We start from the raw sequence: 19,120 nt of genomic DNA on the forward strand, positions 1-19,120 counted from the left end.
TTTTGCCAATGTAACCACATTCATGGTTTGTCATGCCCATTTTCTGCCAGTTTAAACTAATTCTTCCTACTTTCAAAATTACATTACCTAATTTCAGCCACTTTTAAGCCAATATTGATACTTTGAACCCTTTTTTACCACTTTTTCTTTCCATTTTTGGCCACTCTAATTTGCAACATTTAACCAATTTCTGTGGTTTTCAATATCCAATTTCACTACCTTTCACTGTCCTTTTGAGTTGTTTGCCACGCCCAGAAATAACTTATTAGGAAACATCAAAGCGATCAGCTGACGCCTCTGAGAAAGACTGACAAAACATGTGAGGAGATCAAAGTAAATTTCAAAGTAAATTTCCTGAAAAAAATTGTCTGAATGAGTGCAACCTTAACATATTATGTGTCAAGAGTACGTTTATGAGAATATTGTCAATAATAATAATAATTGGTTGTACTAACAAGTGGGTAGACGTGCAATTTATTATCTCTTCTGTTGTATTTGATTATGTGCTTGTTTTGTTTTTTATTTTTTGGAATTGAACATTCATACAGACGCTCAGATGAAATCAAGTGAAATCTTTAACATTGATTCCAGTGAAGGTTTGGGATCTGATCTGATCTGGTGCTGGATCCTCTGTAACGACACTAATGCCTTATGATGTCATCACTCATTTATTTAGGATGGCTTTTAACACTCAGTAGCATTGTTTCACGCTCTGTATTTTTTTTATTGTAAGCACTTTGGTCACCTGCGGGCTGATTTTAAAGTGCTATCTATATGAATGGAATTTACATTTTACTACATTAACATGTTCACCCTCTACCTCTGCAGCCGAGTCATCATTACACTATCATCATTAGCATTAGTAAGTGCACCAAAAACTGCTGTTCACATTGACCGTTATCTTTATCATCTAAGAATAATTATCATCATCATCGTCACTGCTGCTGTTCTGCATGGACCATCTCACACTCTCTCTGCTGTAATCAAAGACAGATTATATATGTATTATATATCAAATAAAAATTGTGTTCTTTGTTTTGTGTTAATTTTTAGAGCAGTGATGGACATAGACGTACTTAGAGTAGATGTGATATTTATGGCCGTGTTGTTGTAGCGCTATAATCATTGTCACAGCAGCTTTAATAATCCATGCATAATAAAAATGTATTTATTCTGCACAATCAAAACCCTTTGGAGTTGTATTATTGTGGATGGATGTGTCTGTGTGTGTCTCCTTAACTGCTTTGTTAATATACTGAATAGGATGTTTATATATATATATATATATATATATATATATATATATATATATATATATATACATAGTTTGGATATATATACAAAAAAATTAAATATGTACTGCATATAAAAGTCTGAATATATGTAATAAGAAAATTTTATATAAAAATGAATATTTTCAATTGAAGAAAGTGTTGCAATTATTTGAGCCTCAAATAATTGCAATTGAACACTTTTTTCTTTGATCAAAAACGTTTTTTAGATTGAAGTAAACTTTTTTTGATTGATAATGTTTTCTTTTATTTTTATTTAAGTGATTTTTCTTTTGATTAAAACGTTTTATTTTTATATATATATATACATATATATAATAAAGACGCAAATCTAACCCCATAAAACACAGTTAAAAAAAACAATAAGTAAAATATATATATATATATATTACAGAATTCGGCTTTTATTTTGAAAGCTCCGCCCGTCAGGCGGTATGAAGAAGAGCTCGAGGAGAAAAAAAAAAAAGGAAAAAAAACGCATTGAAAAAAACGGCCCGTCCACGGCTTTGAGGGCGGATTTGGACAAAGTTTCTCAACTGTCCCGACCACAGGAGTCTCCGGTGGGTTAACGGGGAGTCCATTTCACCGGTAATGACCACAGCACTTAACAGTTTGCTCTTAATGTTCAGTTTTTTCCACTGTGTCTGAGAGCGCCGTCGTCCCAGCCGCCGGAAGTCCGCGAAGAGCTGCGGAGGCAGCGGCGTCGAGCGGGTTTTTTTTTTTTCTGTCCTCATGTTTTTTTTTTTTTTTTATCCTCGATTTTTTTCTGTTTTTTTATTTTTCTGTCGAGCAGGCGGTGAGGGATGGAGGCGTCCTTAGCGGGGGTGTTTGTGTTTACACGCCGGTTAGCCACACACATACCACGGGCCTCTGAGTAGCTAAAGCAGCACCGCGAACAAAAGGAGAGAGAATTAATGGTGGCGAGTTAGCTGCTTTTGTTAGCCATGTTTGTCTCCAGTTTCCCCTCATTGTTTTCACCAACAGTATGTCAGCTGAGGGATAACACATGTCTGAGCACTGCACGGCAGGTATTAGCCTGTTTCACACGATGCCTAAGGGTTTTAGCGTTTTTAGCATTAGCCCCTGAGCTAATAATGACAGAGTTATGTTGCCCCACTCGTTAAAAATGGCTATCGTTGCTTTAAAACGAGTGTCAAACTAGTTTTAGTTCAAGGTCCATATTTGGCTCTATTTTTTCATCTGTAAGCAAGCATTGAAAAATCCTATTAACAATATTTTAATCTACTATGCATTGTTGCAATAAACATAATTAAAGTCTACAATTAAAAATAATAAATTAAAAGAACCCCAACATTTTAAAACCTGAATTATAAATTCAATAAAAACAAAAATAATATTTTTAAAGTGCAAAATAACCACTAGTTTAACTTAACCATAGGATAATTTTATACTTAAATTAAATAAATAAAAATAATTTTAAAACCCTGAAAAATAACCTCAATAAAACAAAATTAAAATAATATATTTTAAAGTGCAAAATAGCCACCAGTTTATTTTAAACATAAGCATATTCTACAATTTAATAATGAATTAGAAGACCCTGAAAAATAACCTTCATAAATCCAGTAAAAATTGCGTATATTGGAGATTTTAGATAAGATGCATTCTTTTTTTTTCCTTTTTACTGATATCGTAACAATATTAGATATCAATACTGGATCAGGACACTGTTTATTGATTTTAAACAAGTCAATCTTAAAGATAGTTTTTAAACAAAACGTATTTACTGGTAACAACATGGAGTGCCTCTAGACTTATTTATGTTTTAAGTTTTTTGAAAACAAATAGCTTTTTTTCTTCAGTCTTTCTATTTATTCTTTAAAAAAATACTATGACCTTGTCTTTATTTAAAAAATGCATCAGAAAAAATCAGGTATGTTTGTAGACTTAATGCTCCGCGATAGCTCACTACTTCTTTAATGTTCTTGTCTTTTAAACATTATAATAAATGGAAGTTGAACTTTACTATCCTGTAAATACACAGAGGTTTTTCTTAAACATGAGCTTTATCATCATTTCTCTTGCATATGTTAACCCATTATTGTAACTTTTAACTTCTTTTCATCACATTTCATGCTTATTTTTGCCAATTTAACCACATTCCTGATTTTTCAGGCCTATTATTTGCCAGTTTAACCGAATTGTTCCTACTTTTTAAATAACATTATCCCAATTCCACCACTTTTAAGCCAATATTGACACTTTAAAGCTTTTTTTTTTTTTTTTTTTACAACTTTTTGTTTCCTTTTTTGTCTACTCTAATTTGCAACTTTTAACCATTTTTGGTATCTTTTAACCATTTTATTTCTGAGTATAACAAGGATTTACATTTGTAAGATGACTATACACACATTTCAATGCCTTTTCTGCACATTTTTTCCACTTTCAAGACATTTTCAGCACTTTCAGCACCACTTTTCCACCTAATGTCGCATATGTTGACACATTAATGTAGGGCTGGGCGATATGGCCTTTTATAAATACCGCGATATTTTTAGGCCATGTCACGATACACGATATATATCTCGATATTTTGCATTACCCTTGAATTAACACTTTGATGCACAAAATCACACCAGTATGATGATTCTATATGTCTACATTAAAACATTCTTGATCATACTGCATTAATATATGCCAATTTTAAACTTTCATGCAAAAAAGGGGATATCACAACTAAGTCAAAGTTGACATAACTGTATTTATTAAACAGTGAGTGGCTCAAACATAAAATTGTCAACAGAAAGTGCACGTTCTGTGCAAAATTGTCACAGAGACATTTCAAAACAAGACATTAGTGCAGGATGCAACTCACATGGCATTTCAAAACACAAAATTAAAGTGCACTTTTTGTACATAATGCCACTACAATATTTTAAAACAAATAGTGCCCTTTTGTGCATGTTGTCATTAAGATGACATTTCAAAAAAAAAAAAAAAGTTTAACGGTATGGTCATTTTCAACACCGCACAGACTACAAGCTGCGATATATCGAGTATATTCGATATATCGCCCAGCCCTACATTAATGTCACTGAACCTTTTTTGACCATATTTCATGCTTATTTTGGCCAATTTAACCACATTTTGATTAGTCATGCCCATTATTTGCCACTTTAAACTGATTGTTCCAATATTAACCCTTTGAACCATTTTTACCACTTTTTCTGTTTGTTTTTGGCCACTCTACAACTTTTAACCAATTTCTGTGGTTTTTTAAATCCATTAAAACAAGGATTTACATCTTTAAGATGACTATATACTATACTATATAAACTTCCTGGATAACAGTGGATAATGTTCAGATGAATAAATAAATGTGGTTATCACAGATTCAAAGAACTCTTTATTCCCCCTTATAGATGGCCCTGTCTCCACATGACTGTTCTAGAATGTTCATGTCTGCGTTCAAACACCTTCAGCTACAGTGGGGGTCTCTGGTCTCTGGGGCATTTATTTTAAGGGGTCACGGGCTAAAAAGGTTGAGAACCACTGCTTTAGAAGTTTATCTAACCATTGAAAGTATCTCTCTCACACACATAGAAGCAAATATGACTAGAACTGTGTGTTTTTTAATGGCTGCCTGCCAGTAGAGGAGACGATAAAGAGGAAGCAAACAAACTGAGATGAAGCCTTGCATGTTTTGTTTTTGCTTTTTTTCTTCACGTAACGGTGGTTGAAGCAGAGGTAGGAGGAGGAGGAGGAGGAGGACAGGTGTTGTCTAAGTGTGTTGCTTTTTAATTCCAGAAATAATGGACGATTCCCATTTCAACTCGTCATACTTTTGGTCTCCCGTCCCCACAGTACAAGGACAGGTAGAGACAAACCTTATTGTGTGAAAATGTCATGAAATACACATGTGGTATTATAAGATCTACCCCCGAAAGATGCAGATTACACTGAGAAAAAATAAAAACTCTAGATCTGTAACATTCAAACACCTGACAGTGATTGCATGCAGGGTTGGGGTCAATTACGATTTTTAATTACAGTTACGTCTTCAATTTTCTACGTTCATTACGCTTCTTATGATTGCAGTGACCAGCATCTTTTCCCATTTACAAATAAAATTACAATTATTATTCTTCCCCTGAAAGTCAATTACAATTACATTCTCAATTACTAAAATTCAGAACCTAAAATGTAACATCCCTCTTGTGTTTTCTTTCTGTTAGCATCAATTATGATTGCGGTGATTGGCATTTTTTCCAATTACAATTAAATTGCAATTATTATTTTTCACCTGAAAGTTAATTACACTTATATTCTCAATTATTGAAGTTCGAATCACAATTACTGAGCCTTTAATCAATAACCATATCAAGGTTAACATCCCTCTTGTGTTAGCTTTCTGTTAGCATCGCTTTTAAAAAATGGGGGTTTTGTCGTAAATCAGCTATAAAATACACTAAAAAATATTATGTATCATCTTAATTAGTTTCCCGTCTCTTGGTTACTTTGTTAGGCTTAGTAATCAATGCAAATATTAGTATTAATATTTGTGTGTGGACGTCAGAGCCTTTTGTTTACCTCAATTTACGATTACAACAGAAACAGTTGTAGTTAATTATAGGGATGTCCCGGTACAACTTTTCCACTTCCGATACGATACCGATATTGCAGCCTTGAGTATTGGCCGATATCAATCCGATACGATAACAGCTAAACAGAAATCATACGTACTTTTATTACTTATTTTGTTGTGTGGAAAAGTTAGAAAAGGCTTGATTATTAAAAAAAAAAACAAAAACAACCAGACCCATTTATTATAAACCAATGGATTACATATAATTAACTTTTTAGAAAAAGAATATTCTATGATTGAATAAAAGAAATAAATAAAATGGAAGATATTGAAGAAAAAAAACAATATATATTATATCGAAGATTTTAGATGCAGTCCAATAAAATCTGATATTCGTTTTCTGGCCGATATTGGACCGATATCAATATTGGATTGGGACACCCCTAATTAATTATCAGTTACACAATTATAATTATAATTGACCCCAACCCTGATTGCATGTGACGTTTTTTTCAGTGTGGTTGGTTTGATGAAGTCACATGATCACTCCTGTCCTTTTCCTCTCTGGTCTCTTCCAACTCTCTTTATTTTTTTTTTTTACTTCCTGCATCTGAACATGCGTTCGTTCTTTTTCTTTTTTCTTCCTCTCGCTTCTTCTCGCTATCGTTTTTGACACATTACTGACATTTCTTCATCTGACACCTTTTTTTCTATTTTCATGTCATTATCTTTCTTCTCTGCTGTCTGTTTCACTCTTTTTTTTTTTCTTTTTTTTTTTTTTTTCACTCATTCCTTCCGTCCATCCGTCACTAATTCCCACCCAGATCGAGAACGTCATGTTCCTGAACAAGATGAAGGAGCAGCTCGGCCCAGAGAAACCCGGCGCCCCCTCCTTCTCCCACTCTCCGGCGTCCTCCACCTCCTCCCCTCACTACCCGACGGCCGTGCTCGCCATCCCCGGTGCGTTGGACGCCGGGGCGGGGATGCGGGTGATTCCCAAACAGGAAGGAGGAGGAGGCAGTAACAACAATGGTGGAGTGTCGTTGGGTTCGGTTCCAGGCCATGTTCACCAGTCGCACACATCCCAGAATGTGACCGTTTTGCCTGTTCCCTCCACGGGAATCATGACTGCAGGTGAGGGAATATCTACATCCTCACTTCACTGCTGCTGTGCTACGACTACTACGGATATAATCAGTCATTTAATAATAATAATAATAATTTCTTTTGTTTAGGCCAGTGGTTCCCAACCTTTTTTTTTTTGTCGTGACCCCATTTTTATATCACAAGTTACTGGTGACCCCACAGACTTTTTTCTATAAAATCATGTTTGTTATTCTGTGTTACACAAATACAGAGAAGCCATTATTACAATATTAGAGCACAAAGTGACAATATACACCAGCTCAGATATTTCTATACGGCATTTTATTTTAACTACAATCATATAGGGCTGGGCGGTATGACCAAAAATTTATAGCACGGTATTTTTCAAAATTCTAACGGTTTCACTGTATATGACGATATTTTTTTCATGCATAATCAGGTGTTCACAGCATTTTCTACTGGTTGAGAGATGAATTACTGCAGTAGATTAACTTAGGATGGTCTATTTTACTGTCATGATCAGTGAATATTGTAGAATAATTTCACACTAGTAGTAATAAAAGTTTGCAACAGCAGTCCAATGGCTCTTCTGCGCGCTAGCTTAGCTTTAGCATTAGCTTGATTTCTAGCTTTAAATGCTGCATACTCAGTGGTGTGGTGGTTTGTTATGGTGAATAAGGTAGTGTTTTGTTTGCAGCTCCATCAGGACTTATTTCCGCATTATAAGAATTACAAATAGCGATCCTTTGCTCTTTTTTTTTTTTGTGTATTACTGCCGACATGCTAAGCTAACCGTGCATCCGTGTCCGTGATTGTTGTTCTCCTGTAGCAGAGGCATGCGCACGCAGGCACATGATCACATGCAGCTTCAGAGCTTTTAATTGTGTCTTTCTGACCCATTTACACGTATTATTTACACCATAACTAACACCAGATCGCTACTGTTTACCTTCCTATTTAGAAATGCAACGTTGAAAAAGGTCCAGTCTGAAATGCGGCGCAGCGTAGCGTTAGAGTGTTGTGTAATCAATTACACCGGTGTGGAGGTATATTATAAGTTCATATCATAACGACAATGTATACTGGTATTAGGTATGAACCAGGTATACCGCCCAGCCCTACATTCATATTTGAGAAAGTAAAAGTATAGAAATATGTTTGAGATTGTGTGTGGTGTTTTAATTTGAAAAATAATCATATTTAAGTGCTATCTATTTCTAATATTATCTATTGTTATTTTAATTGTGCAAAATAGATGAATAAAAAAAATCAAATAAACCAACTTTTTTTTATTATCAAAATAATATAATATTAATAGGTAAATTATTTTATTTTATTATTACTAGACATTTCAGGCAACCGCATTTTAATTTTATTCCCAGGCAACCCCACATGAGATCACGACCCCAAGGTTGAAAAACCCTGCTCTAAGGACTCTTCTTCTCATCTTTTTTTAAAATATACATTTAATGAGTAGTTTTTTACATTTTTATTTATTACTAAACATTTCAGGCGAACCCATTTTATTTCCAGGTTAAAAAACCCTGGTTTAGGCCATTCCAGGGTTTGTAATTTTACATTTAAAGGTGACTGCTAATCGCTTCAATGTGTCCTTATGATTTCTTTCTGGGCGTAGCCAAAAATTCACAAGGATACATCAAAGTGATCAGCAGACGCCTCTGAGGAAGACTGACAGTTGTTAGTCAAAAAATGTCAAGAGATCAAAGTAAATAAAGTTGTCTGAGTAAATCAAACCTGAACATATAATCTCATAAAGACGTCAAACTGAACTTGCTGGAATTATTAGGCGGCTGTTTCATGTCTGTAAATACATAGATTAATTCTAAATCTATTGCTGCTAAATTAGAACATAATAGATAAAGTGTAATCTACGAGTGATTAAAGGAACGTATGCTGCTCACAGTTTTCCCGTTCCTCCTGTAGCTGGGTTGGTGATTACCTCTCCTCAGGGAACTCTGGTTCCTACATCCTCCACTCAGTCATTCGTAGCCGGACCTCACAGCGCCACCACCATGATAGTGTCAGCGGTCCACGCCTCACATTCAGGTACCGGCAACACACACACACACACACGCACACACACACACACACACACACACACACACACCTTTGGGCTACAAATTCTGATGTGTTTGAATGAAGATAGTATCAAAGTTGGGGTCAATTATAATTACATCTTCAATTATCCATGTTCATTTACAACTCAATTACAATTACAATTATTTTTTTCCCCCTGAAATCACTTGCAAATACTTTCTGAATTACTAAATTTCAAATTGAATTTATCACAATTGCTGAGCCTTTAATAAATAAGCCCATCAAACATAACCTCCATTATGTGTTAGCTTTCTGTTAGCATCTCTTATGATAACGGGTCAGTTTTGACCTTAAATCAGCTGTAAAATACACTAAAACATAAATATTATCTATCATCTCATTTGTTTCTCATCTATTGGTTGCCTTGTTAGGCTTCATAATCAATGAAAAATATTGGTATTAATATTTTTGGTGTGGACGTCTGAGCCTTTTTTATGTCAGTATACGCCTCCATTTCAATTATTTGTAAATAGTAAAATGATTCTCAACAGAACTGACAGGAAAAGTTTGATATGAAACATATTTTAGTTATATTTACTACATACTCTATGTGTAGAACTGTACATAGAACTGTAACATGGTTCCTCATTTTTGCGTTTAATTAAATTGTAATTGACAGTTTTTATAAAATGTTCATGACAGCTACAATTATAAAGTCAATTATCTGCACTAAAATATAATTAAATTACGATTACAACAGCAATAGATTTTTTTCCAATTATAATTATGTCATAATTGATTGAATGTCCAATTACACGATTACAATTATAATTGATACCAACCCTAGAAGATACAGTGAAGACCTGTAGACGTCTGAATCTATTTCTCACACATTTGACCGTGTTTGATGAGAAATACTCGTCTTTCATTCGCAGACAGACCCGTCTAACTACAGACTATCTGTTTCCAGATAAGAAGGATGACGCTGCGCTCCCGTCTGCCGTCGTCATGCCAACGCCATCAAAGAGAGGCAGGAAGAGCAAACAGGCGATGGGCAGAGGGCCGTCACTGGGCGGCATCCTCCCTCCAGGAAGTGACGCGTTGATACTGGCGCACCTCGCCGCAGGTGGACCGGTGAGGTCAATTACAGTTGTAATCGTGTAATTGATAATTAATCACAACTCTGACGTAATTATAACTGTAATTGTAATTTAGAAAAAATCTGTTGCTGTTGTAATCGTAATTGAATTCAGATCATTGACTTTGTAATTATAATTCTATGAAATCTGTCAATTTAATTAAACGCAAAACTGGGGAACCATGTTACTGTTCTATGTACTACACATACGTAGTTAATAATAATTAAAATATTATTTTATGTTTCCCCACTACCTGTCGCTTCTCTTGAAGATCATTTTACCATTAAAAAAAAAATTATATATATATAAATCTAGGGCTATACTGACTAGGCTCAGACGCCCACCCCAAAAATATTAATACCAATATTTTCATTGAATAGGAAGCCTAACAAGGTAACCAAGAGATGAGAAACATATTAGATCAAGGATTCTCAACTGGTGGGTCGGGACCCAAAAAATGGGTTGCGGACAGCTGGTCAAAAATAAATAAATACATACACAATGTCTCTCACAGGAAAATATATAGATTTATGTTTTAAAAAAGATTACATGTGTTTTCAATAGACATTTTTGAAAAACTAGATTTGATTTGTTGAATTCTAAAAACCAAAATGTTGGTCACGATTTAATGACCGTGGCAAAATGTGGGTCCGAGGGTGAGAACCCCTGAATTAGATGATAGATAATATTTCTTAGTGTATTTTACAGTTGTTTTAACTTAAGACATGGTTAAAAAATTACCCGTTATCATAAGAGATGCTAACACAAGAGGAAGTTTACGTTTTATGGAATTATTTATTTGTTAAAGGCTTAGTAATTGTAATTGACTTTTAGGGTAAAAATAATAATTGTAATTTAATTGTAATTGGGAAAAAATGCCAGTCAGCGTAATCAGAATTGAGTTGTAATTAAACATGGATCATTGAAGACTTAATTCTAGTTGAAAAATGTAATTGACCCCAACCCTCTCCTGTTGCCAGCACCACAACGCAGACCCTTACGATTTATCCAACGATGAAGACGATCACAGCAACAAAGACGGCCCCAAATCCTACAGGTACAGGAAATTCATTATTCCCCTCCCACCACAGGAGGCGTGTCCAAACCTCCTCACGATCTCATCCACTCCCGTGTTTATTTCAGGTGTCGAATGTGCGCCGTGACCTTCTTCAGTAAGTCGGACATGCAGATCCACGCCAAGTCTCACACCGAGGCCAAGCCACACAAGTGTCCCCACTGCTCTAAGTCCTTCGCCAACTCCAGCTACCTGTCCCAGCACATCCGCATCCACAGCGGGGCCAAGCCCTACTCCTGCACCTACTGCCAGAAAACCTTCCGGCAGCTCAGCCACCTCCAGCAGCACACACGGTACTGGGAACACTGGGCTTCCTGTCGCTGTGACTGTGGGATTGTGTGCGTGTGTGTGTGTGTGTGTGATCCTGTAGCTTTTGACGCCTACAGGGAAGAAAAACTTTCTGATTTTCACAAATAGTTATAAAAACAAAGCGTTAAAATTCAGTAAACGTGCAACAATCGACTCCACAAATTCACATTTGTCCTGTTTGGGTGAGCACTACATTACATTTGGGAAAAATATTCTTCTACAATACAAATACAATACAAATCTGATGCGATTTGTTGGGGAAAATGCTTTGAAACACTTCGGCTGTCATTCATCACCCGTTCGTACAACGTGCGTTTGGCCATATTCAGACAAGCTTCGGTATTTTATCAATTGTGACGTAAGCGTAAGTCCCATTTTCTCCCCCCCTCCCGTTCATGGGATTGGCTGGTATTACTCTAAAGAACTTGTTTCTTTGTTTGTGTTCATTATTTTAAAATGTCTGAATGTAAACTAAAACACAAGCCTGTTATTAGAGATATTTCTGAAGTTAGAACTGCTTTTATTTTTCTGAATTTAGCACAGATTTGACTTCATTTTTTGATAATTTTTGTCTACTTTTGTTGTCATTTTCTATTTTTTTCTGTTTGCATTTAAAATAATTTTGTGAAATGATGCTGCCATTTTTTTTGTATTTTTTCTTTATTTGTGTAATTTTCATTTGCGAGTCATTTTGTGTGTTTACTTTGGGGGCAGAAAAAAAACTACACACACGTACAGAAAGCAGGGAATAAACAGGAGAGAGAGAGAGAGAGAGAGAGAGAGAGGCGTGACTGTGCTTGCTGTATGTTTTGTTCTGTGTTTTTATAACTCAGACGCAGCACAAAGCGCACACTGTCCAACCCGTTGACCCACGATCACGACTTTAGCGCAGCATTCACTTTGTCAGTTCATCGTGAAGTCTGGTCATGCTGTAGCTTAAAAACCTCTTTCTCTCTCTCTCTCTCTCTCTCTCTCTCACTCTCTCTCTCTCTCTCCAACCTCTCGACCCTCTCACCCGGCTTCCTGTGTTAGAAACCACACTGAGGCAAAGCCACACAAGTGTCCCCACTGCTCCAAGTCGTTCTCCAACTCCAGCTACCTGTCCCAGCACATCCGCATCCACACGGGGGCCAAGCCCTACACCTGCTCCTTCTGCCAGAAATCATTCAGGCAGCTCAGCCACCTCCAGCAGCACACACGGTACTGCTCCGGGGCTGGGCGGGGGTTTCACTCACACCACGTGTCTTAGTCTTAGCATGTGCTTGTGGCGGAGCAGGCGTGTGGAGAAATGACATCTAGTAAGAGTAACTAAACCTTCAAAAACAATGTATTTGGGTATTAAAGGGATCCTCCACTGTTTGCACCGTATACGTTTTTTAACTTTAAAAATTTTAGAGCTTGTGTTCCTCCATCTTGAAATCACGTGATTGATGATGTCACATGGCCCCACTGCCTGTAAATTTCCCATTGTTTTCTATTGGAGTGAAACGTTCAAACTGATTTTTAGATCATTTAGCAGCTTTTTTTTTAGTTAAAATGACAACATTTGTTGTTTTTGGTTGCTCTAAAACAGGGGTGCCCAAATTTTTTTCATTGAAGGGCCAAAAATGTTTTGCAGTGGAGGGCTGCGGGTGAAAATTAAACATTCATGTTGCAGTGCATGAAATTAAATATGCTAATAACATAACGTAGTTTAAAATTGAAGAACAATTTTCTTAATTGTGTTTCATGGCATAAAATTATGAAACATCTAAATGTCTTCAGAGACATTTAGTGCAATATAAATTCAACCAAATGGGACAAAACATGCCCCGCCTATATGATCAAAACACTACATTTTCCGAAAAATTATGTAATTGGACATCAGCTTTAGATTTTTTTACTTAAGAGAATAAAAACAGTTATGAGCCGAAAATAATCTGTGAACACGGGGCAGTTTTAACTCTGCGGTTTGATAGCAGAGAAGATGAGCTCTCCTAAGGGACCTTTACTCTTCCTTAAACATGGCACAGCTGATGCTCTGGTGGCTGAAGTTAGGGGATAAATCACGGGCTGTTGAAAGACTCCCAACCAAATGGACTTCTATCCTCAGGGTTTGTGTGTTTTCAACAGTCCGTGATTTCTCTAACTAGCGTGTCAGCGCACTGTTCATTGTTACTTTAGATACATTAAATATTTATCTAAAGTAAGTAGATAAATGCGAAGATGCAGAATCATTTGTAACTGTATCATTATCCATCCATTCAGCAACTTGTTTTCTTACCCTTACTTTTCAGTAGGTGGCAGTATTGAGCATCAAAAAGGCGAGAAAAGCTAAGGTTTACCAGAGATCAATAAAGGTTGGAGGAATAAAAAATGACGTGCAATTAAAACCCAAACAAGTTAAATAAAAATTCCTTTATTTAAAATGATGAATAATAAGTGAATTATTAAAAGTAGGAAAGTCAACCAAGATGTGTGCTTAATATATTTGAACAAATGTCTGACTGTTTCCTCTGGAGCACAGATGTAAACGATCAAATGTTTGTGGTTCTACTGAATAGATATTAAACTGAAATAGTCTGTGTATAAAAAGCATCAGCACTAACTGAGGGCCATCTTTCAGGATTCACACCGGAGACCGGCCGTACAAGTGTAGCCACCCTGGCTGTGACAAATCCTTCACCCAGCTGTCAAATCTACAGGTGAGCTAAAAAAAAAACCATGCGTGTGTGTGTGTGTGTGGTAATGCTTTTCCCATGTTTGTTCCCACTCAGTCACACCGTCGGCAGCACAACAAAGACAAACCCTTCAAGTGCCACAACTGTAACCGTGGTTACACCGACGCGGCCAGCCTGGAGGTCCACCTGTCCACACACACGGTCAAACACGCCAAACTCTTCTCCTGTGGCCTCTGCAACCGATCCTACACCTCGGTGAGCGTGAGCGCGTCCTCACACGTAGATTATGCTCTGATCACCAAAGATGGATGACGTAGGTGTAAATCTCACGGGGGCGCGCCCTCGTTTCACCACTGCGAATGGCATGCTAATCTCGGAATGCACTTCTAATGCATCATTGTATATTTATGGAATAGGCCATATCTGTCCAACTGATCCTGGAGAAATGTCTCTATGTCCCGCAAATCTTAATGGGCTTTCCTTCAAAACAACCGCAAAGACCTCAGGTGCCTGCGTAAAGTCTGTAGGCTAATTCTCATGCCATCAATATTATAGCTTAAAGATAAAACTATCTCCCAGTGTCTTAAACCAAGTTGAAAGTACATTTTTTATCAAATTAAACTAGCCAGCCATGTTTGCTCTCAATAAGGGAATAAATGCATCTGTAGTTTCAAATGTCTTCTAAACTCAGAAAAAGATAGTCCAAAAAACAGGAAAAAGAATTAACGCAAAAAACAAGAAAAAATTAGTTCATAAAACAGAAAAAAATTAGTCCAAAACACAGAACAAAAATGGTTTGTCCAAAAAACATGAAAAAAATGGAGAATGCAATACGCTTCCATCATTTTTTTCATGTTTTTTGGAGTCATTTTTTTTCTTCTGAGAGAGTTTAAGTGAACAGCCAGGGGTCGCCATGAGATGAATAATCTTGTAGGATTTCAGAGAAAAAATTAGCACAAAAAAATGAAAAAACGAAAAATTTGTCCATAAAACAGGGAAAAAAATTGTCAGGAAAACATAAAAAAATTTGACCCAAAAACTGAACAAAAAATTTCACTAAATTGCTTAAAAAAATGAATTATTCAGAAAAACTGATTTTTTTTTTTTTAAGTAAATGCAATTTGCTTCAGTAGATATTTGTGTGCAGGTTTTCTCAGTAGAAGTTCTGATTCTCTTCTCCCTCTTGTTTCTTGATGTCAGGAAACGTATCTGATGAAACACATGAGGAAACACAACCCTGATCCGCTAACCGTGGCGGCGTCGGTTGCTGCTCAGCAGGCGCGCGGCCTCGGGGGGGGCCGGGGCCGAGGCCGCGGTCGAGGTAGAGGCCGAGGAGGAGGACCCATGCCGAACCAAAACAACCCCAACGCCACGAGCCTGAACCCAAACTCCGCCCCCCCAGGCAGCTACCAGCCCTCCCAGCAGCAGACGGCGCCCGTGGTTTCTTGCCCGTTCGACTTGCACCAGTACAAGACGGTTGCAGCCGGTGAGATCCAGTACAAACCGGTCAGTGTGGCCGACCTGCCCGTCTCCCACAAAGACCTTTGTCTGACTGTGTCCACGTCAGCCATCCAGGTGGAGCACATGAACTCATAGACGGCGTCGAGCCATGAAAACAACCAGTTCACGCTCACGTTCATCCACAGTGGAGGAACTTCATAGATGATATCTGACGGCGTGCTCCTTCTTTCCTCAGCCTTTGAGCCACGTTTGGTTTCAGAAGTTTATTACTCAGCACTTTCTGTTTCATAAGGAATGATTTCTCGCTTTTTGGATCCAAAAAACGGAATTTCCCCCAAAAAGATTTCTTTGTTTAAAATGTTACATTCAGTTGATCCTGAACTGGCAATACTGCTGCGAGATGGCAGCAGCGAAGAAGAAGGAAATAGATGTAAAATATCTTAAAAAAAAAGGCCAAAAACACATGTTGGTTTGTAACAGAATGGATTTCTGAGAATCATGTGCATCATATTTTAGTTTTAACCAAAACAAGACAGACTAGAGATCAAACTGGCAATTGTTCAGCTGAGGTTTGACTGAGGAAGCAGCTGGGGCGTGAAGGGATGGATGGAGAACGGGTTGCAGCAGTGTTGTCCACCTCGAAGCTCCAAAGAAACAGAGATTTTGAGAACTGCAATGGAAACACGAGGAAAGAAAGCACTTGATGAAGCTCGTACTTCACGCCTATGTTTGTCATTGTCCCTTTTTTATATAAATATATATAATGTATATCATATGTATGTATTTTTCTACCTACAGAGTAACGTGAGGAAATCAAAATGAGTGCATGAATGTGACGGGAACTGAGAGGAAACTTTTGTTACTGTTAAAGGAAAGCGGTTTTCTTCCCTCTTGACGACTGTTTTGTCGAGGGAAACAGTGATTGTGTGACAGGTACTGTTAACCTTCTTCTTTTTATAGAAAAAAAAACAAATTTACATGATACTACTACCTTCATTATACCTGTATTGCAATTATTATCAATCGGAGGCATTATGGTGTTGCAGTATGCTGTACATATGATGATGATAATAATAATAGAGACGACTGTTAAAGGGAAATTACTTCCAGCAAGTTCATTTTGTCTTTTTTTTTTTTAAATATGTTAAGGTTTCATCTATTCAGTTAACTTTTTTCAGGAAATTTCCTTTGATCTCCTGCCATTTTCTCGACTGTCAACTGTCAAAGTCAATTTCCTGGAAAAAAGTCTGAATCAATGAAACTTTAAAACATTATTAAAAAAAGAAGACAAAGAAAACATCAACGTGATCAGCAGACGCCTCTGAAGAAGACTGGCAGTCGGGAGTCGAAACATGTCAAAAGATCAAAGTCAATTTCCTGGAAAAAAGTCTGAATCAAAGAAACTTTAAAACATTACTAAAAAAAGAAGACAAAGAAAACAACGTGATCAGCAGACGCCTCTGAAGAAGACTGGCAGTCGGGAGTCGAAACATGTCAAAAGATCAAAGTAAATTTCCTGGAAAAAAGTTGCCTGAATCAATGAAACCTTAACATATTATTCAAAAAGAATAATAACAATAATAAATTTTATTTGTATTGCACTTTACATAAAGAAATCTCAAAGTGCTACAAAGAAAGCACAAGACCTACAATGAACATAACTAGCAAAACAGTATAAAACCAATAACACTGAAGCATAAAAAAAGGCTACGGAAATGCTTTTGTTAAAAGGTGAGTCTTTAAGCTATGTTTAAAAGTATCCACAGTGTGTGAAGCTCTCAGATGAGCAGATGCAGTCGAGCAGAAGGCTCGATCACCCATGCTGTGCAGCTTGGTTCTGGGGAGATCTTGTATTCAATCCTTTGTTCCAGAGGGAGCCAGTGCAAGAATTTCAGGATGGGGTGATATGATCATATTTACACACCCCCATCAGAATCCTAGCAGCAAGACAATATGAACCTGCTGGAATTACTACACGGAAGTCGAACGCATCAAAATCATCAGCAGGCGAAACATGTTAGTAGATCAGAGTAAAATTCCATAAATAAAGCGGCCCCAGGTCGCCTTCAGACACGCCATCGTGCTCAGCCTCATCTCTAAAGGCATCACAGGAAAATATTTTTAAAGCTTTTACAGTAAAGAAATCCATGGTTTTTCTGTGTTCAACTCACATTTTGTCCCACACCCTCCTAAACTAATCTGAGTGTTCACTTGGAATTATAGGATTAACCCTCCTATTATCCTTGGGGTCAATTTGATTCAATGTTTATCTTTCATAAAATAATTGTTTTACTTAATATTTCATGACTTTTCCTAATTTAATGGGTACAAATGATTAAGCATAAGATTATGACGAGTTTTTTTTTTTCAATGTCCTGAACACATGCATGCATTGATGTTCCTCGAGGAGGTTTTGGAACAGCTCTTTCACAGTAAAAGTGACGTATAGGAGAATGTGTCTGAGACAGGATTTTATAGTGAATAACCCTAATAATGTTACAAAAAAACAAGTAAATATGTTTTCAACAAATAAACAAAGTGCCTGACACAAAAAACTTGTCAACAATGTTCCGGAGACAAATATCCCTGGGGTCAGATTGACCCCAAGAGTAAAATGTGTAATTTTTGAGGATAATAAGAGGGTTAAATAAACGTATTCCCTGAGTCCAGGTTTATTATCGTATGACGGAAAATATTATACATGCCTTTTATTTTTTAATGATATTGGTAATTTTTTGATGATTCTAGAAAAGTTGCACCTAAAACCAAGTCTGTGTTTTCCATTCTTACAACATTGGATCATATCTAATGATATTATTTACAATGTATACACTCTGTCCTGCAGCTGTATTTGTATCCAAAGATGCGCAACCTTTGAAAAAAAACTTTGTTAATGTTTTATTGGCCTGTTTTTTTCATTTTATTTAGATTTTTTTCCTGCATGTGGACTTTATAAGATGTTAAATGTCCTTTGGAGGCTATTTTTCTGAAACAGTTCATGGGATGAATGGTTCACACCTGAAGGAAACCAGGGACGCTCCACAATCCGCCTCTTTTCAAGTATACTCCTTCGTATATTTCATTGTGTCTTTTTAATGAAGAATAACCCATTGTCAATATTCTCTTGTCAATGTTATTATTGCCAATGCTCCTGATGATACAGTTAACAGCCTTCGTGATGCACAGTAGCTACGTGGCACCTCATGCTCTTCTGAACAGACTGTTTCTTCCCATTAGGAGAATAAAGTTTGAAAACTTTGATCTGTTTCATTAAAACTCTTTGGCCTGAAAATTGGGGAATTTTTAAAGTGATTTGAAAGAGGAAATAATTTGATTCTTAACTATGTTTTTACAGTATTTCCTGCACATGAATTAGAATGAGACTAAATAGTTTTTTTATTTGAATTTTTAAATCTTGTGGAGGGAAAATTGCATGTATTGGGTTTCAAATGGATTTTTCAGTTTTTGGCTAA

At 36.6% G+C, this 19,120-nt stretch overlaps 1 protein-coding gene across 3 annotated transcripts; it reads left to right on the top strand.

Annotated features, from left to right (window-relative positions):
- The first annotated feature begins 1,746 nt into the window (after positions 1 to 1,746).
- LOC114472469 (zinc finger protein 384-like) lies at positions 1,747 to 18,842 on the top strand. 3 transcript variants are annotated; one of them, XM_028461725.1, is made up of 11 exons: positions 1,747 to 1,880; positions 5,061 to 5,128; positions 6,663 to 6,972; positions 8,890 to 9,012; positions 9,974 to 10,137; positions 11,123 to 11,199; positions 11,286 to 11,510; positions 12,559 to 12,726; positions 14,132 to 14,210; positions 14,283 to 14,441; positions 15,387 to 18,842. In XM_028461725.1, the coding sequence occupies exons 2-11, from the start codon at positions 5,066 to 5,068 to the stop codon at positions 15,780 to 15,782; spliced, it is 1,764 nt and encodes a 587-aa protein (XP_028317526.1). In that variant the 5' UTR covers positions 1,747 to 1,880; positions 5,061 to 5,065; the 3' UTR covers positions 15,783 to 18,842. The 3 variants fall into 3 exon arrangements, with proteins under 3 accessions (XP_028317526.1, XP_028317528.1, XP_028317527.1); XM_028461726.1 differs by having other exon boundaries at positions 1,759 to 1,852; XM_028461727.1 differs by lacking the exon at positions 12,559 to 12,726.
- Positions 18,843 to 19,120: the final 278 nt, after the last annotated feature.

This window comes from Gouania willdenowi, chromosome 11 (genome assembly GCF_900634775.1).
Source record: "Gouania willdenowi chromosome 11, fGouWil2.1, whole genome shotgun sequence".
Classification (NCBI taxonomy): Eukaryota; Metazoa; Chordata; class Actinopteri; order Blenniiformes; family Gobiesocidae; genus Gouania; species Gouania willdenowi.